Source organism: Gopherus flavomarginatus, chromosome 3 (assembly GCF_025201925.1).
Source record: "Gopherus flavomarginatus isolate rGopFla2 chromosome 3, rGopFla2.mat.asm, whole genome shotgun sequence".
NCBI lineage: Eukaryota > Metazoa > Chordata > Testudines > Testudinidae > Gopherus > Gopherus flavomarginatus.
In genome coordinates this window covers 38,456,041-38,478,875 of record NC_066619.1, presented here as the reverse complement: position 1 = coordinate 38,478,875, position 22,835 = coordinate 38,456,041, and the positions used below count along the sequence as shown (strand labels likewise).

General features: G+C 39.0%; 1 protein-coding gene across 5 annotated transcripts in view; it reads left to right on the top strand.

Moving 5' to 3' along the window:
• The window catches only part of PDE4D (phosphodiesterase 4D), a 1,077,829-nt gene that overhangs the window by 724,105 nt on the left and 330,889 nt on the right, over positions 1-22,835 (top strand). Inside the window, exon 2 of one of the 5 annotated variants that reach the window (XM_050946935.1) lies at positions 1,134-1,174. The exons of the other annotated variants lie outside the window; for them this stretch is intronic. Coding sequence (XP_050802892.1) covers positions 1,134-1,174 — 41 coding nt within the window. The remainder of the gene's footprint in view (positions 1-1,133; positions 1,175-22,835) is intronic. 5 annotated transcript variants of the gene reach the window in all.

Sequence of the window (22,835 nt, the reverse complement as noted above, 5' to 3'; positions counted from 1 at the left end):
ACCATGGTTCATCTTGCATGCAATGCTGCTCTTTTTCTTAGATATATTATGGGACATTTAAGTTTAGTATTATTTAAGAACTATTAATTCGTTAAAATTGGAAAAATTAGAGGCTTGGAAGAAGATATAATTTGTGCAATATTCCATTCAAAGTATTATTATTTGAAACCTGAAAAAAAAACTGTCAGTTTTGTTGGATATAATATTCTTTATTAAATGTTCTACATGGCCTCATTCATTCTAGGATTTCAAACACTTTACACACACAAAATTAAAGTTCGCAATTCCACTATGAGGTACAGTAAGTTTATATCATATCCATTTTACAGATAAATCTGCTGAGGCAAAGAGAATGAGCTGCCTCAAAGTCAGACAGTGAGTTAGTGATAAAGTGGGAAATAGAGGCTTCTACTGCTGAGCTGCATTGTAACATTGTAGACAACACTCTCACTGTACATGTAGGCAATACTCCCTCCTAAATAAAAATAAATATAATGAATATATTAGACTATTCAGATATATTCTATGAAGGGGCCTTATGATGGGGTATTTACTATGTCTGCAAACATGTTACTTAGCTCAAACTACTGTACCAATATTGGTGTAAAACATACATCTGCAATAACTTGGAACTATATGTACTACACAGGTACAAAAGTACCAATTATTGTGTACATGGCTGGATCCAGATACATACAGGGAACATTTGATGTACTGAAGATTGAAAAATGATTTTATTTACATGTGCTACCTGCAGAAGTGTACATGGGGTGTTTACTAACTTCTGTGAAAGGTACATGTTTGCATTCAAATGAATGGTATGATTCAGGAAGTGTACATCACAATCTGAGCCTATGGTAAACAACATTCCATTTCTATGCATTTGGGCGCATAACCCAGCAGTGAATTTGGTTTAATCATTTATTTTGTTTTAAAGTTTCCTATAATAATGAATTTGCTGTAATACTATCTTATCAGAGAACAAAAGTTGTATGTTGCTCTTTCCACAATAGCCTGACTGTAAAGTGTATACAAAAAGATGGTTTTAGTTCATATTACTGAAGAATAAGCTATTAAACATTCTGGATAAAATACATAGCAAATGATTTTAATCAGTATTTCCTTTTTTTCAGGTAAGTTCAAAACCTATTTATCCCATTTTAACAGAAGACAGGTATGACATGTATTTTCTTTAAATTGTTTTTGAATCTTACATTTTTGTAAATTAAAGATGACTTTGAATCACTTTTTAAAAAATGAGTAATACAGCATGAACATATTTTTGGCATTGTCCGCCTTAATATATATTGTCTTGTCTAGGCCTGTGTTCCTATTGTATAATATAATATTGGGTAAATATTAAGGCAGTTGCATTGTATAGTCACATAAGGGTAGACTGTACGATATTAATCACTTTGTGCACAAATCCATCCTCTTCTGTAGCATGGTAAAAAATAAATTTGTTATACCATAAAAACCAACAATAGTAATGATTCCTGTGAAGCATATTGATGATTTATGTGAAAATGTTTGTTTTAATTTTTTTCTTAAAATTTAATCAATGAGAAGCATTTGTATGAGTTCATTGTCAGACAATAATAATGTGCAATCATGTAGTATTTTCCCCTGTCTGAACAAGGAACAAGTTCCTTGGGTGTTTCATATGAAGTCTATCCTGTTCAATATATATAGTCCATGTAAATCTCAGTTCAGTATAATCTGGGGGGAAATGGCTGAAAAAAGCTCTGCGTTTCAGATATTGTTAGCATTGAGTAGCCTAGAAGCAGTACATCTTTTAGCGAGCATATCTATTCACCTGATCTACAGAGAAAAATAAATACAAAAGAACACTCAATGTATGTACAAGAAGTTAGAAAGGACTGCAGGAGTTTATATTAAATGGCTATTTGGAATGATGTTCAGAAGCTTCTCTAAACAATCAAGGTAGTTGTTTTACAGTGCATTTTCCAATCATCTTAAAAACTGATTTCAGAAAGTTTGTTGGGATCCAAGGCTATGGGAATGGAATCTGCCTTTGAAATGATGTTTTGTAAGGGGGGCAGAAAATGCTTGACTATCCTGGTGGATTATTCTTATAAAAATCCCAGACCAGAATTAGTAAAACTGGATATTCCAAAAGAAATTCTGCCTTGGTAGATACTTGTGATGCCATTTACCAAAGGTGCTGGCAAGTGAACACTCTGAATTATTTTAAGATGCCAGATGTAATAAGAGGCTTTTCTCTAATTCAAAGCTTGATGTTAGGGGAATTGGAGGGGGAAAAGTAGAGGGGCAAAATCTTCCTTTTGCCCTTCTTCCCATGTCCAGTAGGTGGGGAAACCTCATGATTTCTGTTAAAAATAAAGAAAGAAATTAGGAATTCAGTTAACTGTTTCATATTTTAGAAGTAACCACTGTGTGAATTTGTATACTAAATGGTCTTCATGATTTTGAACACTAGAGGGCACAAAAGCATATTTTCCAGAGAGATGAATCCCTTTGCAAATGAATGGTACATCTCTGAAAATCAGACTAATTTAAGGAATAATATAACGCAAGTGTACATCATTAGGCTGTAGTTCAATCACACGATTCACATGATAAGCCACCAGAAGCTGGAGTGGTTGATCAACTTCCCTTGATGGAATTATAGCCTTATTTGTACAGTTTTGATGTGTGGTGAGCATTACAGTACCTAGTAAAAAATATTACTCTGCACTGACATTTTTTATTCCAGTCAGAAAACCCTTAGTAACCATTAATATTCTTGTAGACTACGTGGAGAGCACTTGCCACTGAAGATCTTCTGTCACTTCTTTATTTGTAACTCTTAGAACAGTCTGCAGTGGCAAGTATGTGTTCATGTATGTCAATCATTCACAGTAATTTTATTTACATTTTGTTGCCCTGAAACAGTACTTTAAGAATTTTATAATAGCACCTTTTGATTTAAAATCTAAATAGGTAGTTCTGTTCCCAGATCTTTTAAAAGTATAATCTTATGTCAGTACTGGACTATAATAAGGCTCCAAAAGTCTGCAGATCATAAAATTATCATCTTCCATTTATTATAAGATTAATTCTCCTTTCATTGGTTAACTAATGTGTGTATTGACTTAAATGCAAATTAATTGGCATAAATACACAGTAAAAATCTTAACAAAACATAATATGTGTTCCTGGTGTAATTTGCATTCTATGTTTGAAACTGGTCCCTTCCTAATTATAACATTACACAATATATATTGGATATATTTTCATATCACTTAGTATAATGCATTAATACAGGACAAGGATCTTGGGAAACCAGAGTTCCAATCCCATTTCAGATATCTGTTTCTTCTTTAGTTTGGGGCAAGTCAGTTAACTTTTCTATCTCAGTTTCCACATCTGTTAAATGGGGAAAATGCTTTTTTACCTCCCATGAGTTCTCCAGCTATTTTTATAGCACTTTGAAGATAAAAGCCCAAGTATTATAGAAATTTGGAGTGGTTCTTAACATTAACTATATAGTATCACAAATAATAGATTCTCTCTTGGGTGATATAATGCAAGGCAAAATTTCTGTGATAAATACCACAGATTCAGTCAGCTGAATTAGCAGAACTGTAGCTCTTTCTGCGAGACATTCACTTGTAAAGTATATGTACGTATTCCAGGCAATGGAGCCACTCAGTGCTCTCCTCTCCTTTTTTGCAGACAGCATTATATTCTACAGCAGTGGTTCTCAAATGTTAGCAATCTGAGGACCCCCATTTTGATTTAAAATTTTTTGTGGACCCCCTAGCCCTACGCTCTGCCCCAGGCCCTGCCCCCACTCCACCCCTTTCCCCCAAGGCCCTGCCTCTTTCCACCCCTCCCCGAGCACGCCCTGTCCCCATTCCCCAGCATGCAGGAGGCGATGGGAGGGAGGGGAAAGAATTGATCAGTAGGTCCAGCAGCCCAGGATGTGAGTCCGCCTCCTTCCCCGAGTGCGCCCTGTCCCCGGTCCTCCTCCTCCCTCCCAGTGCCTTCTGCATGCAGTTGTTCCCCCGCATGCAGGAGGCGCTGAGAGGGAGTGGGAGGAGTTGATCAGTGAGGCTAGCGGACCCTCTGGGGTGCCCTCACAGACCCCTAGATGTCCACGGGCCCCAGTTTGAGAAATGCTGTTCTACAGCATTTTTAATCCCCCTGTTTATTGACTTTTTAAACCCAGGGTCTGTATTATCTTTTGGAGATGGGTAGGGACTCAGTTCATTCAAGCTCCATCAGGAAAGTCTTGGGCAGGGCTATTGCTCCCCCTCTAACATCTATAATTCCTCTCCTACAAAGAAGTCCCTACCCGTCTTCTCCCTGCACATATAATCTCTTCTCACTACAGTGAGTAAGAACCTGCGTAACATTCCAATAAGTTCTCTTCTGGGGTAGGACTCAGTAGTCTGCAAGTTCCATTTAGCATCAAAAGAACTGTCATGTGCTTTTCAGGTGGCCTCAAACAAGTGGGAGTGAGGTCAGTTGGTTCTGAAGAAATGAAAAGACCCCATTCCAAATAAGGAATTTACATGCTACATTAACAGTGGTAATTCTGTCCCCTTATACCTATGCTTTAAAATAAGTTTTTTGCTTATATCATTATCAAATGTTACTTTATGCAATATATGATACAAACAGGACTTTTGTATATTAATTCGCAGTAAATCCAGTAATTTGCCATACAAATATTTAAATATGCCTTGATTTTTAAGACTCTGTGAGATTGGGAAAAACAAGCTCTTTCTGAAGTAAACATTTTTTAATAGTTTCTACAGCTGTCCCACATTTTTTATCTGGCCCTGACATGTGATTTTCAAAATCAGCATGGACCTATCTCTGCTCCTATTGTAATGAGTGGGAACAGAAATGGACTGATCCTGTGCACATCTGAAAATCCCACCCATTTAATGGTGATCCATATTAGAGATAAGGATGATTCTGTTTAGGCGGTCTCTGACAGTCCCCTAGGAATTAAGAGATACCAGAATTTGTGTTTGAAATCTCCCAAGAACAGCTGAGGTATTCCATGGCTACCTTGCTGTCCTATTCTCTTTTCTTCTTCATTAAATCCCTTTTCAGTGGCCCAGCTCCAAGCATGAGGAAGTGGTGCCTGGTCATTATTTGCACAAGCTCTTCAGTTTCATGTGAACTAAAATTAGGCTACCTCTGTGATTCTTGAGATGTCATTTGTCCTTGAAGTGCATCACCATCCACTGAGACAATAGACATGAACAGCTTTGACTTAAGCAACAGGAATTCTAAAAAATACAGACAATCACAGCACACACTAATATCGTAGTCCTTTATCTTATCACACAGAGGTTCTTTCCTGTGCATTCCAATATAGAAAGGCATTCAGTCTTACATGTAAATAAAAAACAAACTGAAAAATCCTCAGTAGTGCCGCAAATTAATTGGGCTAGCTATCATAGCACAAATATTTCATTCATAGATTTTATAGAATATTCCCATTTATAACTTTTTATAGTATGGAGCTGTCATAAACAGATAAGAAAAGTTAATAGCACAGAAGTACTTTATATCTCTTTGACTGTAAAGGGTTAACAAGTTCAGTAAGTGTGGCTGTCACCTGACCAGAGGACCAATCAGAGGACAGGATACTTTCAAATCTTGAGGGAGGGAAGTTTTTGTGCTGTGCTGTTAGTTTACGTTGTTGTTCACTCTGGGGGCTCAGAGGGATCAGACGTGCAACCAGGTTTCTCTCCAATCTCTCCAATACAGGCTCTTATAAGTTCAGACTTGTGAGTACTAGGTAGATAAAGCGAGTTAGGCTTATGGTTATTTTCTTTATTTGCAAATGTGTATTTGGTTGGAAGGAGTTCAAATTGGTATTTTGCTGAAAAGATTTTAATTTCTACTTGTATGCTTAGGCTGGGAGGGTGTTCCCAGTGTCTATAGCTGAAAGACCCTGTACCTATTCCATTTTTTTTTTAATTTACAAAGATAATTTTTACTGTTTTTTCTTTCTTTAATTAAAAGCTTTTCTTGTTTAAGAACCTAATTGTTTTTTTATTCTGGTGAGACTCCAGGGGACTGGGTCTGGATTCACCAGGGAATTGGTGGAGAGAAAGGAGGGAAGAGGGAGAGAGAGGCTGATTTCTCTCTGTACCAGGATTACTTTCTCTCAGGAAGAGTCTGGGAGGGGGAAAGAGAAGGAGGGAGGAAGGTGAATTGTCTTCTCTGTTTTGTGATTCAAGGAGTTTGAATCACACAGTGATCTTCCAGGGTAACCCAGGGAGGGGAAGCCTGGGAGAGGCAACGGTGAGGGAAAGGGTTTACTTTCCTTGTGTTAAGATCCAGAGGGTCTGGGTCTTGGGGGTCCCCGGGCAAGGTTTTGTGGGGACCAGAGTATCAGAGGGGTAGCCGTGTTAGTCTGGATCTGTAAAAGCAGCAAAGAATCCTGTGGCACCTTATAGATTAACAGACGTTTTGGAGCATGAGCTTTCGTGGGTGAATACCCACTTCTTCAGATGCACCCACGAAAGCTCATGCTCCAAAACGTCTGTTAGTCTATAAGGTGCCACAGGATTCTTTGCTGCTTTTGGGGACCAAAGTGTACCAGGCACTGGAATTCCTGGTTGGTGTCAGCGCTACGGGTTCTAAGCTGGTAATTGAGCTTAGAGGAATTCATGCTGATACCCCATCTTTTGGACACTAAGGTTCAGAGTGGGGAATTGTATCATGACAGGAGCAATATAGTATGCATAGGATTGCCATGTGTAACCTACACCATTATTCATTATTTTATACACATTGGGATAACCCAGTATGTTCAAGTTCTACAAATAAGACATTCACAACCCTTTCTATTGCATTAAAATTCTGCTATTTATATTTTCATTGATATAGCCATTGTGTCAAAAGAATGGTAATGCCTGCCCACCACAATCTGAACTAGTTGCCAGTAAGCCAATGAATTCATAGAAGAACTTGCTGATTCTATATGTAAAACCTCTTAATAGCCTTGGCTTGAGGTACTTGAATGGCTTCCACCGACCTTCGTGGCATTTAAAATCTTCCATGTTATCTTTCCTCTCCATTTTGTTGGTTTACCTAAATAATTTTGGGGCTAAAGTCTTCCCTGTTTAGGGACCCCTCTCCCCATTCTAGAACTCCCTTCCTGAGTGAATCATGATCAGTGCAACTGGAGTTAGAGGGGCCCTATTCCCTGCAGGGGATGTTATTGACAGGACACTGGGGAACAAGGAATGGTTAAAGTTATGCTGAAAGCAATTCAGCCACATGGACAGAGCAGAGCATAGGGTTTAATAAAGTTTCACTTGTTCAACTTAACCTGCATTCAGCTCCACTGTTTGTTACTGAAACATGGTGGCAGCATTGGAGTTGTGAGTTCTCTGCAGTGCAGCAGCTGACAGCATGGGCCATGGACTTCAGTCTGAAGACCCCAGGAGTCTTGGATTTTGCAAACACAAACCTAGACCAGCAATGGATCTGTTGGATGGAGGAGTTTGGGCTCTTTGCAGACCTGAGTATGTAGCAGGACAACAGCAACAGGAAAGTAAAACAGTCACTTTACCTTTTTGGGGAACAAGGCAGAGTTCAGCCCCACTCTGAAGCTCAGCACTGCCTCAAGCTTCACAGCAGTCCTTGGAGCGTATTGCTCACCAAAGCAGAATGAATTGTCAGGTGACACAGGCTTTTCACTAGAGACTAATCCAGAAGAGAGGAGATAGACCCCTATGTTACTGCCTTATTCATGCTGGCTGCTACATGCAGTTTTGGGGCCTTAGACTTCCTGATTAGGGACAAGATAATCTGTGGCATTTGGGATCACTATCTGCAGAAGCAGCTGCTTTGGGAAGGTGATCTCACATTTGACAGATGCTTAGATATGAAATTTGCAGCAAAAGCTTCAGAAGAAAGGATGAAAGTCATAGGAAACACAACAGCCCCTGAAGTGCATGGACTGAGTCAACATCACAGGAGAGCAGGTGGCCAGGTTTCCATATCCATACTGAGATACTTTTATCGTGGGATGCAGCATGAGCAGGTAAAGGAGAAATGCCCTGCACTTTGACAGTATTGCAAGGAATGTGGCAAGATGAACCATTGCCGCAGTGTGTGCAAGAGCAGAGGGATGTCCCAGAAAGATTTAGTCAGACTTGTACATGAGGGGGATGGCACATCAGTCAATGGTGATGTCATCATGACTCTCTCCTTGAGTTAATGAGCATATCAGGTTCAGGCTTTTAAGACAGGACTACTGCAAGAATAATACCAACCTCCTTGTGTGCAGCAGTGTTAATAGGGAAACGCTCTGTGTGCTTTCTGGTGGATAGCAGGACCTCCTGCAGTGTGATTACTCAGGGTGAATTGGGAGTCAAACACACCCATTAAAAAGAGCAGACACAATCTAATAATGTACAAAGAGACAATAATGCAGCCCATTGTAAAATGTGTCCTTAAATAACTAACCCCCCCAAAATAACAGATGGTACCAACTGAAATTTGTGGTGGCAGATGGTAAGCAGCACACACCCTTCTTGGGGAATACAGCCAGGCAAGCTATGGAGCTGATCAAAGTGCAACATCAGAATCTTACAGCTGCAGTGCAAGAAGCAAAAGGGGAAGGAGTGTGGACAGTGGAGACGATTTAAAAAATGTATGCGAATGTTGTCAAAGGTAACGTGCCTCAAAGGAAAGCTGTGACTGGAAGTAGATCCCACAGTGGAACTTGTATGCTTACCATGAAGGAGAATTACGGTGGTCCTGTGTAGTCCAGTATACAGTGAGCTCTCAGGTCTGCAGAGCTGGAGTATGAAAGCACCTGTAGAGGCCAGTATAACCTGGGTAAGCAATATGGTGGTGGTAAAGAAGCCCTCAGGCAAATTATGCATCTGCATATACCTAAAGCCACTGAACTGGGCATTGAAAGGATGCTACTATCCACTGCCCACAATTGATGACATCTTTTCAGAACTTTCCAAAAACTTTCCAAACTTTACAGTTTGTGATGTAGGAATGGGCTTTGGCACATAAGTCTGGATAAAGGGTCCAGCATGCCAACAACATTTGCAGCCCCAGTTGGTTGCTACAGATGGCTACACATGTCAATGGGCATAAGCCCAGCATCAAAGGCGTTCCAGAGAAAACTCACCCAAGCGCTAGAAGAGCTGCCTGGGGTAAAAAAATAATTGCAGATGATAACCTCACTGTAAGTGAAGGGAGCAATGATATAGAAACTGAATGTGACCATGACAGAAAATAACAAGCTTTTCTACAGCAATGTAGGGACAAGAGCTTATAACTGAACCCAGAAAAAATGTAACTCAAACACCATAAGAAGGTGTATATTAGACATCTACTCACAGCAGAGGGACTGAAAACAGATCCCAACAAGATTAAGGCAGTCAGTGACATGTCAGCTCCAGTGGTTGAAAAGGGGTACAGCACTTCATAAGAATGAAACATTTCTGTTCAAATACTGCCACTCCTGGCTGCTGTAGCAAAACCCATATGTCAGCTCACAAGGCAGGATGTTGAGTGGGACTGGGCAGCTACCCAACAGCAAATATTTGACACTCTGAAACAAATGATAATGAATTCCCATCCTGCAGTACTACTGATCAAGAGAGCCACTGACACTCCAGTGTGGTGTATTGGAGAATGGACTGGATATAGCTCTTTTGCAGCAGTAGCCGGTTGCTTATGCCAGCAGAGGCCTATCAGAGATTTAAGAGGGGTACACCAAACTAGAGAGTTTCTGGCTGCAGTATTTGGAATAGAGTAGTTCCGTCAGTACACCTACGGCCACTCAGTAGTAGTGCAATCAGACTACACAGCCCTAGAGACAATCATGACAAGTCCCTTTCTTAGAGAGCCAGAAAGATTTCAGCACATGTTAATGTAGCTTCAGTGCTACTAGGTAGAATTTTCCAGGAGGATTACCGGTGCTAGCTGACACCCTGAGCTGGGCATATATAGTCATCATCAAAGAGCTGGGAGTAGGGCATCAGGACATAGTGCAGCATGTTAGTGGATTCAGTAACCCAGTTTTTATAATGAAGCTGGTGAAAATCAAAGCACTTAAGGAAAAGTATATCCAACTGTAAGCAGTCAAGAGAGCAATACAACGAGAAGCCAAGTACTGGTAAGAGCGTGAGCCATATTTTCAAATCAAAGATGAGCTTAATGTGCAGGATGGACTCATAGTCTGAGAACAGAGAGCCCCACATCATTACATAAGGATATTTTGCAAAAAATACATTCCTCACACCTGGGCTTTGACAGCTGTTTTAGGCGCAAAAGTGGGTTTACTCACCAGGAATGAATACACAACTCTGCTACTTGATAGAAGCGTGTGACATCTGCTGATCATGTGATAAGCAGTAGAAAGGGACTTCATTACATGAGTTGCCACCTGACCATAGGAAAAGGTAGGGACAGACTTATTTACCTTGAATGGAAAGCAGCACTTGATTACAGTGGACTTACTATTCAGAGATTTGGGAAGTCAATGCCCTGCTTGATACAAGAAACAAGACAGTGATTCTTGTATGAGATGGCATTCCAGACACTATATTAACCAACAGTGGACCCAAATCTTACCTTGAAAGAATTAAAGGAATTTGCAAGCAATTGGGAGCTTGGTCACTGTAGGTCCTCCCCAGCATTCCCATAGAGTAATGGTAAGGTGGAATCAGGTGTGCAAACTGCTAAGAGACTGTTACCCAAGGCTGTTTCTTCTGGTTCACACCTCTGGTTAGCATTTTTGGCACACAGGAATACCTCATCACAGGGATACCAAAATAGTCCAGCACAGGCACTGATGGGATGAGGACTAAATTATGTACCAATAAGAGGGAGACCTGTGACAGCCAAAAGGATGGAGACATCACTGAGAGGAAATGGCCAACAATCAGAGAAATCAGGCACTGGAGTATGGCAGGTCAGCCAAGGACCTTCTGGCTTTGGAGACAGGAACTCCTGTAAGTATCCTGTCATTAAAGAGACATCAGAAGAAGTGGACTAAAGGAGCTGTGTGGGGTGCAGTGGCACCCAGGTTCTATGAGGTGGACTACACAGAAGGGACAAGTAATCCAAAGGAATAGGAGACACTTACAAGTCAGCAGACATGACACCTGGAGAGAGCCTACAGAGATTGTCACAAAATGGAGAGACAGCTATACAGAGGCCAACCCCACAAGGGAAGGAGGAGACTCCACAAAGAGATCATTTGCTAGATTTGAAGATAATTTACCGGGAGCAGAGAGAGGTCACTCTTGGTATGGGCACCAGTTGAGGAGACCATATTATCTGCCAGACCAATTAATCAGCTCAGTCTGTGGTAAAGACAAGACTCCAACTTGACCATGTGCTTAGTAACCTCTGGATGAAGGGAAGCAGGATGATGGTATGGGCATCAAATTATTTATTTTTAATGTTTATATTCAAATATTTGTAAAATAGAGAAGATATATCATAAGTGAAACGAGTCAGAGGGCCCATATTCCCTGCTGGGGTCATTATTGATGGGACACCAGAGGAACTGGGAATAGTTGGAATTAGATGGGACATAACTCAGCCACCTGGACAGAGCAGTGGGCCGGGTGAAATAAAGTTATATTTGTTCAACTTAGCCTGCATTCAGCTTCACTCTTTGCTAATGAAACACTGAGGATATCTTTCACATATTCGGGATGGTAGCTACCTTTAAGATTTAATGAATGGCCTGTCACTTCAGGGTGGTATGTTTTTGACCATTTTGACCTCTCTCTTCTCACTGTCTGTGATTAGTATTTTAATCTATCCGTGAGAATTCCCACAGTTGTTTTATCTTATATTTAGCCCTCCATATGGTCTGCTCTCAGTGCAGATGCATTTCTTTTACTTTCTGAGCATAGTAATATTTTGTGGTCTGACTTTTGCATTGAGGATCAGAATGCAGAGCTCTCTCTGTTGTTAGCCTCCATTACAATGTCAGTTATTTAATTACAGCTACCCCACAGCAGTATATGAGATGCCACAAATTCCTTATGCTTATTAGGCCAAATCTCATTTATATTTATGCCAAATCTGATTGTTTTACCTGTCTTTCTCTTTTTCATTTTAAAAAACCCTCTTTGCTGGAGGCTGCTGTACAGCTAAACTAAAGTAGTTCACAATGTTTTGATTTCTTTTTATTGTTTCTGCAGTCCCATAGCAATACATGGCACTTTACAGTCATTGCTGGGAGGAAGTTAGGTCCAGATCACAAAGGGATTTAGGCACCTAGATCTTGGATGTATGCACTACTATGATTCACAACACCCTTAATCCTGTAGGCGTCTAAACTCATTCAGCACCTACATTTTCACTGTAAAAGTTCTCTGGGTGAATACATTTATGGTTTTGGTCAGGCATACAGCTGCCTCAGGCAGGCACTCAGATGCCTATCTCATAGCCCCAGCGTGATCCTCAAACCCAGGTGAAGCTGGGTATGCCTATCTTGGCTGCAGGGCCTGATTCAGTAGGTGTACTCTGAGCACAGCTAACTCCACACACAAGCAGACAGAGTCGGGGGAGAGGAAGAGGAGAAGAACTTCCCTCTTCAACCCCAGTGGTTAGGGCTAAAGTTCACCTGGGATGTGGGAGATCCTAGTTCAATTCCCTTCTCTGCATGATTAGGAGACAGGATTTGAACCCAGCTCTCCACCTCTCAGGTAAGTGCTGTACACACTGGACTGCAGAGTCATTCTGCTTAGTCTCTGTCCCAGTTAATATATAATTATTCACTACAAAGGGGGAAGGTTTCCATAGGAGAGATTGAGAAAGACCCATATCAGAATATCCCTTAGTCTAGTAGTTAGAGCATTCACCAGAGACATATGAGACCTCTGTTCAGATCCTTTCTCATCATCATGCAGAGATGGGGGAATTGAACTGGAGTCCTACTCATCCCAGGGGAGTATCCTAACCACTGAGTTAAAGGTTATAAAAGGAGAGGTCATCTGTTTTGTGAGGAGAAAGGCTAGCACCTAAGCTGTTCTTGCAAGAAGTACCTTATGCACCTAATTTGTCTGACTCCAGGAGAGGGTTGGTGGCTGTGTATCACAAGCAATGATAGGTGCCTAACTCCTTGTCATGTATTCATAAACTAATAATTCCATTCCGAGATGGTACTTTAAGACTACAAAATGGATGCCCCCTGTGCAATGTAAGTTTAGTTCATGTTTGTGTTCTTGGTTTCCGTTTCAATAATAGCAAGAAATATAAACTGAACCATTCTTTGGCTTTAATAAAATATTCACAAATGCATGCCAAACTGTTTATATCTGCCTTCATGCAAGCCAATCTCTGCTAACTGGTGAGTAAGTATTTGATTTTAGCCATGTAATTCCCAGTGCCAGTTTAATTGGAGCTGTCCAACTAAACCTTCATGCACTGTTGAAAACTGAGGGGATAAGTCTGATTAGACAAGTCAGGCACTAAGTCACAGAAATTAATCTAAGTGGCTACACTTTAATCAAAACCCAGTCTGTATTTAACCGTTTCCTCCAAAGCATCTCAATTTTCAGTATTATCTTATAAGTAAGTCTTTTATTTTTTAAGTTTATATTTTATTACTGCCCAAACAAATAGGTTCCAGGCAATTGTAATAGGTGACCCTCTCTCTCTCTCAAACTGCTATTCCATTCAGCAACACTGTATGCAGTAGGGAAAAATATGCGTTCTATAGAAGACTTGGAAAACTTTAAAGACTGGGAATCAGCATAGTTTCAGTCCACAGGAGGGGTCTCAGATACAAAGGAGGTCATGCAGGGAGGCCACACATTTTCTGCAAATTGAGCAGCAGTGACCTGTATCCGCACACTCCGTGCGCTCTCCTCCTCTCTCTGCTACTGCACAATGAGCCATCTGGGACTGGAGTCCTGCTTTAGGTGAAAAAGGATAAAGGCAGTAGTTCCACCATTATGTGGCCCCCGTGGCCAAAACCTTATTCAAGGAGGCACATAGAGACAACAGACAATCCTGCAGCTTTGAGTTTCAGTAAGAGATGCAGAATGGTTTCACTGGCACTCCACAGTCTGAGGGGAGCATTTTAATGTTTGGTGGAATAGTATAAATTTAGTCCCCAATTCTTGGAGGGGCTTTAGCCCAGTGAGTGATACACTGCCTTGTGTTTGACAGAGAAGTGGGAGCAGAGAACTGCATCCCTCTCATTCTACAGAGTCTCAAGGAGGGCAGACCAAGTGAATAGATTCTACACACGTTTATATGCAGTGCTGGGTCTGCTAGTACCCTAGAAGCAGAGGGATTGTGCAGTCTTGAGGTGCTTCCTGGGGACTGTACTAATGAGAAAATGCATGACTAGGCAATAGCTTATTTTAGCTCTTTATACCAGTCATGTGTAAGTCATAGTATCCACATTCATCATCACTTCATGCAGTGGAATTATTATTGACTACATATGTTAGCCAGAAACATTTATAGGGGTGGTTAATTGATGAAAAATTATTTTTTCTAATGTGAGAATTTAATAATATATTCTTTTTCAATGTAAGCATTAAAACTTTTTAATCATTTTGATTTTGGGAAGTATAAGGAAATTTCACAAGAAGAAAATATTCTTATCTGAATTTTTTTTTCTTAAAAATTTGTTCTTAAATCAAACTAGTATCACACTGTTCTTTCTTGGACTAATAAAGAAAAGGCTCCCCTCTCAATATCAGTAGGGGACCTTTAAATCCAAACCTGGCTGTAGTAACATCACTTGATAGTGCTGTTGAATCAGCGAAGATCATTTGCAGGCCAGAATCCCAGTATTAAGCAAAATGCAAACAACTGTTGCAGTTTCAAATCTATGTAAGACATTGACCATCTCTGCCAGAAAGTATGTTTCATAATATAAACTTATATCAAAAGTTTTGCTAATCACTGCATGTAATGGTTTGTTTTACCTCTTATGAAATGGTACATCTGGTTTCTCAGATACATGGCTGTTTCTTATCCAAAAGATTGCCAACGAATAGTAACTTGATTTGACCTTTTGTCTATTTGCTTTGTGTTCTTTGAGTGCCCAGGAGACGCTTATGTTCTCAATGAAATTCACAAACCACTGGGAAATAACCCGTAGGAAAGACAGGAATCAATCCCAGGGTAAACTTCAGAAGCTGTGGTTTTGTGTGTTCTGAAGCTTTTTGTCCCTGAAGTTACTTGAATATTCATGAACATACTGTAGTTTGTAATGATACAGGTGGTCACTGTACATGTCACTATAATAATGACAGTAATTGAATTTGAAATTAAGGCTTAGCTTTTCTTTGCAGTAATCTTAATTGTAAGTAGCTTATTTCTTTGACCTCATGAGGCTGGTTGTGTCAGTGGGTTTAGTGTTATACTGGAGAAGAGGCAGAAGGAGAAAATGTAGCTAATAATAAACATGTTTGTTCAGGTGCTTTTCTTCTGTTTCAAATTCTGTGCTTTTATTAGGGTGGTTCATGTGATCAGCTTTTAAAATAGAATGAGAGAATGAAGTATGCCTGGCAATATGCTACATTATTGAAGTTGGAATAACAACAACGTATCCTGTCCCTGGTCTTGATTCCCAGGAGAAAAATATTCACTTTCAATTAGTGTTCATAGTCAATATTATTATAATTCAATTAGATTTTATAATAATTTACTAATCATTCAAATCCTAATTAATATCATGATTGTGATGATACATAATAGCGTTAGATACCAAGAGAATTGCTCAGCAATCAATCTGCCATTGTTTGGGGCTCCTGTTGCAAAGAGATGCTGTATAACAATAATTGAATTAAATGAGGTATTATTTAAACTGCTCAAAAAGGTATGGATTTTATTACATAAAGAATAAAAGCTATCACTTCACCTGCAAAGACCTGATGCACAAGTCCTATTTCAAAGGAAGAGGAGAATTATGATGAGATTGACCATCTGTAGTACATTTCTTAATATATCACAAGTAAATGGGTCTTCTCTGGAGCAGAGTATATTCAGTTATGTTTACGATCTTTGTGAATGGAGTGTATTCCAGTGTTCTGCTACCATGCAAATAGATTTAATGTATTTGATCATATAAGTGACAAAGTAATTTACCCTTAAGAACTAATTTTTCTCCTGTTCCCATTGGAGCCCTCAGTATCCCTCCATTTTCACCAGATTTAACACCTTACCACATACACACTCATAACTCCTTCCTTCTCCATCACTCTCCTTGGGGATGAGGAATGCTGGGCTAGATTACATTCAGAGATCACTGTACTCTTCTTTAATTTGCTAGAAACCCCCTGTTAAGTGATACTGAACAATTTGTACCATATTCAACCTTTGAGCTAGGCAATTCTCCTGACTTCATTGGAGTTGCCGCCATCTACGTCAGACCTGAATTTGGCTTATTGTTTCTAACGTGCTCCTATCCCATATTGTCCCAGGAAGTGAGACTCCAATTTACCAGTCGAGCTAGAATCTTGTGTTACACCATAGTTGAACACTACTACTACTGCTAGACTAAGGTGATCAGGGTTTACCTTTTAAAACTACTTTGGGCTTGAGAGTAAGGGGGAAAAAGTCATTTCATTGCTTAAATGCAACAGTGATTGCCACCCTGAAACTTCAGAATATTTCTGGTGCATAGCTAGCAGTAAGCTGAGTTTTCTTGTCAAAGTCATTCACTGTAACTCAGTAAGACGAATGAAGCAGTCTTCTGGAGGGAAAACCTGCCAAGAAATCTGAAAATGATCTGCCAATATGAGACTCATTCTCTTAGAGTGGCTGATCTCTCATAGATGATTAAGCCCTTTCAGAAAAGCTGCTTAATAGTATAAATTGATACCCCTGAGAAACTGTGAAGAGAAAAGAGAAGTTTGAATAGAATTAGTAAGAATGTAACAGTGTGGCAATTTAGGGGCCAGATAACATGTTTTATTACTTTTTTTCCTTTGATACCATCATCTTTACTAGATATTTTATGTGCTGTATGTTCTTTATCTTTCTGATATCAATTGGAACATATTGGAAATATTACTGTTTGGCCTTATTTTTTGAACAAAGTATATCTGTTGTTACAGGTCTGAAGTTTTGGTTTTAGAAACTGTTGGAGTGTTAGCTGTTCTGCATTTTATCTAACGTATTTTCTCTGCAGTTTTCAGTACCATGTGTATTTGCTTTTTAATGAGTGCTATAATTATCAACAGATTTACTATGAGAGTTTTTCACTTTACTAATGAGATAAGAGCTCTGAATATAGCAAGTATTCATACAAAGCGCAAGTGTCATGCAGCAGGGAATCCTGGTTATCCCTTCTAGCCTATGCTCTCAGCCAGCCTCATCTCTACACAAGCACAACATAAGAAAACAATATTCCCTTACACAGTTACAAGTGCTCCATGATAGGGGCAGGGCACCTGCAGCACAGCTGCCCAGCTTCCTCTCTTAATCATATATATTTTTAGACTCTTTTGGCACTATCCTTGCAAATGGCCTTTCTCTGGGATCCTTTGGGGGTCTCTATCCCTCATTTATCTCCAAGAAACAAGATGAGATATCGTTTTTTGAAGTCCTACAGGTATTTGTTTTAGTTCTGCTGGGGTAGCTGTTGATAATTCAGCGTGACTGCAGCTCTTTAATGTTCTGCCTCAAATTTGTGGTGTATAGAAAGCTGGTACCCTGTTGGATTTACTATAGCTCACACTATTTCATAGACCTTATGAGGGTTTTTCTCAGTATGAATTTTAGGCAAATATTGAATGTATTGTATATAGTAATATCATAACAAATATTTGCCAATGGCAGCCTTTAAAGATGCATTTGTTTTAAACATATCTTTGCATATTATCCTCTAAGCCTGGATTAACATATGTTTTCTATAAGATGAATGTGACACAAATAAGTAATGCCAACTCTGAATTAACATTTAATGTTGAGGAAGGCTTTTGCAGATTGGTAATACCAGAAATTAGCAAAGCAACCAGAATTAGCAAACCAGGTTTGTTAAATATTGTAGTATGCAAATATTGTAGTATGCAAGAACATAGAAAAAAAGTATATCCAGGACAAAAAAATTGCTTCAAATTTTGTCTTAGATGTCCCTGTTAGAAAACTGTTTGTTTCCATAGATATCTTTTATACTGATTACTGAAATTAAAATTAAAGTTATTGCTGACAGGTTAGCATCTATCATAATATTTATCTATATCTATATATTTTAAAGTATAAACTTAGTATTGTCAAAGTCTACAATTTTGTGGCAGAATGGAAAAAATGTTGTCAGTTGTATTATAGGATACAATTAAGGACCTGTTTTACATCTCCTTCTGAGTGAGATGTACCGTACTTTTTGTATCCATTGATTCAATATCCACATTTATTTATTATCAAGTTTGTACAGTGAAATTGCTGAAGAGTAGAGTGCTTTACATAACAATAACACAACAGGTAGTTAACAAAAATATACAATGTCAACAAAACTAACCACATGGTAAACATCTCTCAACATTTTCCCATGCAAAAGCTACATCATTCATGTACAAGGAATTGCCTAATTGCCATATAAAATATTAAAATATAAAGCTCAGTTTGAATGTAGAACAAATCTTGGTCTTTCTGATGGTAAATATTAGATATAGTGGTTAAAAATTGTGAAACAAAGAAAAAATGAAGTTTCTTCGTTTGACTGCATCACTAACAAGCTTATTTTTGTTTTGCAGTATTTATGCTTAGAATAGTGGTTATATGAAAATATCTGTTAATCTTATAGATTTATGCTTCTGCTTAAAAATACCTACAACTAAAACATATTTGTGTTCTCTTTAAAGTAGTGATAAATACATTGCAAACAGAAGAAAAAGATCTTCTGAATAGTTTTGTTTTAAAAAACAATTTGAATTATTTTTCCCCAGTGTGTGTGATGTTTCCAACTTCCATATAAAGCTGAGTTCAGAAAGCATGCTGACAAGTGGTCTGATTTATGAAGAGCATATATTCAGTACTGTAGTTAAGTAATGCACTTTTGACTGTTGTCCATTTAATAGATTTTGCAACCGTAAGTCAGCCTTAAAAGTGAAAGGGTTCTTTACACGTAGAATACCAAACTAACCCAAATCTTACTTGAGCTCTACAGATATCAATAAATGATGTCTTACAAGAATTACCATAATAAGCAGAATTGTTTTCTGGAGATTTTAGGAATTGTCAGGAGCTAGCACAGAGTTTCTTAAACAGGAGTTGCCACTTGTGTAAGGAAAGCCCCTGGCGGGCCAGGTCAGTGTGTTTACCTCCCCTGTCTGCAGGTCCAGCCGATTGTAGCTCCCACTGGCCACGGATCACTGCTCCAGTTCCCACTGGCCTGGAGCAGTGATCCCTGCCCAGTGGGAGCTGCATCCCACCTGATATTCACATGAGCAAACTGGAGAAATATGGGCTAGATTAAATTACTAAAAGGTGAGTGCACAACTGGTTCAAAGACCATGCTCAAACAGTAGCTATTCATGGTTTGCTGTTAAACTGGGGGGATGTATCTATTGGGGTCCCTCAGTGGTCTGTCTGGCACTAGTCAATATTTCCATTAATGACTTGGATAGGTTTGGAGTGGAGACTGTGCTTTTGACATCTGCAGATGACACCAAAATGGGAAGGATTGTGAGCACTTCGGTGGACAGGATTAGAATTCAAAATGACCTTGACAAAGTGGAGAATTGGTCTGAAAAGAACAAGATGAAATTCAATAAAGATGAGTGTAATAAAGAGCCTCAGGAAGAAAAAAATCAAATGAATAACTATAAAAGTGGAGAATAACTGACTGGGTGGAAATGCTCCTGAAAAGGATCTGGTGTTATAGTGGATTACAAATGGAATATGAATCAACAATGTGATGCCGTTGAAAAAAAGACTCATTCTGTGATGTATTGACAGAAGTATAATTTGTAAGACATGGAAGGTAGTTGTCCCGCTCTACTTGGCACAGTTGTGGCCTCATTTTTAGAGTATGTGTCCAGTTCTGGGCACCACATTTTAGGAAAGATGTGGACAAACTGAAGAGAGGTTTACAAAACATGATCTATTTGGAAAGGTTAAAAATTAATTGGGCATGTTCAGTTTTGAGAAAAGAAGACTGAAGTGGGACCTGTTAAGTCTTCAAATATGTTAAGACCTGTTATAAAGAGGACTGTGATCAATTGTTCTGCATTTCCACTAAAGGCAAGACAAAAAGTAATGGGCTTGATCTGTAGCAAGGGAGATTTAGGTTAGATGGTAGGAAAAAATTTCTAACTATAAGGATAGGTAAGCTCCAGCATAGGCTTCCATGGGAGGTTGTGAAATCCCGATCACTGGAGGTTTTTAAGAACAGTTTGGACAAACATACCTTTCAGGGATGGTCAAGGTATATTTGGTGCTGCCTCGGAGGGATGGACTAGCTGACCTTTTGAGGTCCCTTCCAGCCCTACATTTCTATGATTCTATGAATGTCTCAGTTCTGAATAGCAAGTGGCCCAAACTCCATCTTGAAGGAAATCCCAGTGCAGTTTAGTCCCTTCATACCTCACCAAAGAAACTGTGGTTTATAGCCCCAGGGCCAAATTCACTGGTGAGCCTGTCTATTTAAGTTGAATTCCCTTGTGACCCTCTCAGTGTGACTCTTGGGTGTACCTAGATTCTCTTTAGAGTTACTTAATATCACTGCTGATTTGCTTTAAGTGTTTGGCTTCATAGTTTGAGTTAGTGATTATTACTTTATCTTAACCCTTTAGCCTATTATTACTTTTAAGTCCAACAAGTCAACAGCTAAAAATATGTAAAAATGTGAGTGAAGTTTCTGATTTGGCGAGGAAAGAGACCATGCATCTAGCTGAAGTAACAAGAATCCATTTCGTACCCACTGAACTAGTGAACTAGACAAAAGGAAGCTAGGTGCTGAGTTCCCACAACTCTCGTTGCCTTTGGTGCAAGTAATCAGTCCTCAGAAGTGCTCTAAATGGTTTCAGCGACTAGAAGGAACTGGCCTATAATGAAATAGATTTGATAAATAAACCTGCTAAAGAAAAAACTTTCATATGGTGTATGCAGTTTTGTAGCAGTTTTGTTAAAGTGAGTGAGCTTCTAAAGGAAAAGCTTTGCTGTGGCAAATGACTTAATATTAGTACTACATATAATAATTCCTGCATGAAATTAAATAACTGTTGGAGGAGTATCCTTACAAAGTAATGGATATATGTAATTTCAAAACTAGAATTTCCTGTGAGCTATGTATGAAGGCACACTATCAACACTCAATAAATAATAATAATAATATGAATATTAAAATTTTGTTGCCACATGGAAAATAAAGGAGGGTTCCCGGTGGTTTTATGAGAGCTTCTTTCGTTCCATCCCTCCTGTGTATTTTTTTTCTTCTTTGGCTGCCATCTGGCATATTTCCTCTGGCCAAGAGGATTGATCATGTGATTGTAACTACTGCCAACATTTAGTTCCTTAGCCAGCTGTTCAAGGGATTCATAAGCAAGGAGGCTGACTCCATCCTGTCACAAAGTTATGCTGCACGACACTAAAATCTTAGGGCCTAGAATGTCAAACCTGACTCTCAAACAAGGGTTTTCCATATTGCCAAATACAAGTAATGGGATTTCTCAACCGTATAAATGCTGTTTTAGAGTGCAAAGTAAAGTATTCTAGAGTTACTAGATATTATTGTCCCTTTGGTAAAATTGTAACAAAAACTAGATTAAAGTTATTTATTTATTTATTCATTCATATTTTGGTAGCTCCTGAAGGTTCCAATCATGGATTGGGATCTCACCATGCCAGACACTGTACAAAATAACAGTGTTGTCTGCAACAGTATCTCAATATTATAAACTTTGAGGGTTTCATTAAAAACTAACTTTGTAGTGCATGGTTTTGGTCTCTGTCTGATTCATCTTGGAAGTTCCTTGATTCAAAATGTGCCTTGTTACAAGTGAAATGAGGTGTTGAATATAATTCTGGTGTGTGTTAGACATATTTTTACACCACAGTTCCAGCACCAACGGTAACATAATCTGATTTGACCCATGCAAAACCTTTCTCAGCGGAAGCTGAAATATAGCAAGGAGCATGCAGATCGGGATTAAACAGCATTTGCAGAGCTTAATTCGTGTTTGCACTATGTACAGTGTCTTGATTATTGCCATTGCTATAGACCTAACTTTTTTTTAGTATCTTTATGACTGTAATGTCTAAAATGTACCAGAAACTCTACAAACATATGGGAACACCCCATTCTTGGTCCCCAAAGCCTATAATATAATCAGATAAAGGATAGGGGAAAGTAATCTACAAGTAAAATGGTCAAGGGGAAGATTGGCACTTATTTAAATTTCTCATATTTTCCTGCCATCCACACAAATGGGCATTAGCCTGCCAATGTTTCCTCTTTTGTTTTGTTTTTTGTTTATTCCAGAAATGATCCTTTTACTGTTGTATGAATAAAATATTGATCAGAAATATATAAACAAAAATGCTGTAGATAGTAGATGCTCTTAATGCTGTAAGCTGATTATGTTAACATAAGGTCTCACAAGCTAAGTATAGTGAAATGTAAGCCAAGACCTTGGTGAAAAACCTCCAGGAAATGCAACATCTACTGTAGGTGCCGCAGGAAGTGATGCTGATCATTCATTCTTACTCCTGTGTGGTTCTGTTTCAAATCAGTGTCCTGACAGTCCTTGAGGTTGCAGCGCTGCTGAAAATGTCATTGTATATCTGAGACAGAGAGCTAAAATCCTGACTAATTGTGGTTATTACAGAACCTATAGCACTTTTTGCAAGAATTAGGAGTGATCACCCAAAGATCCTACCCA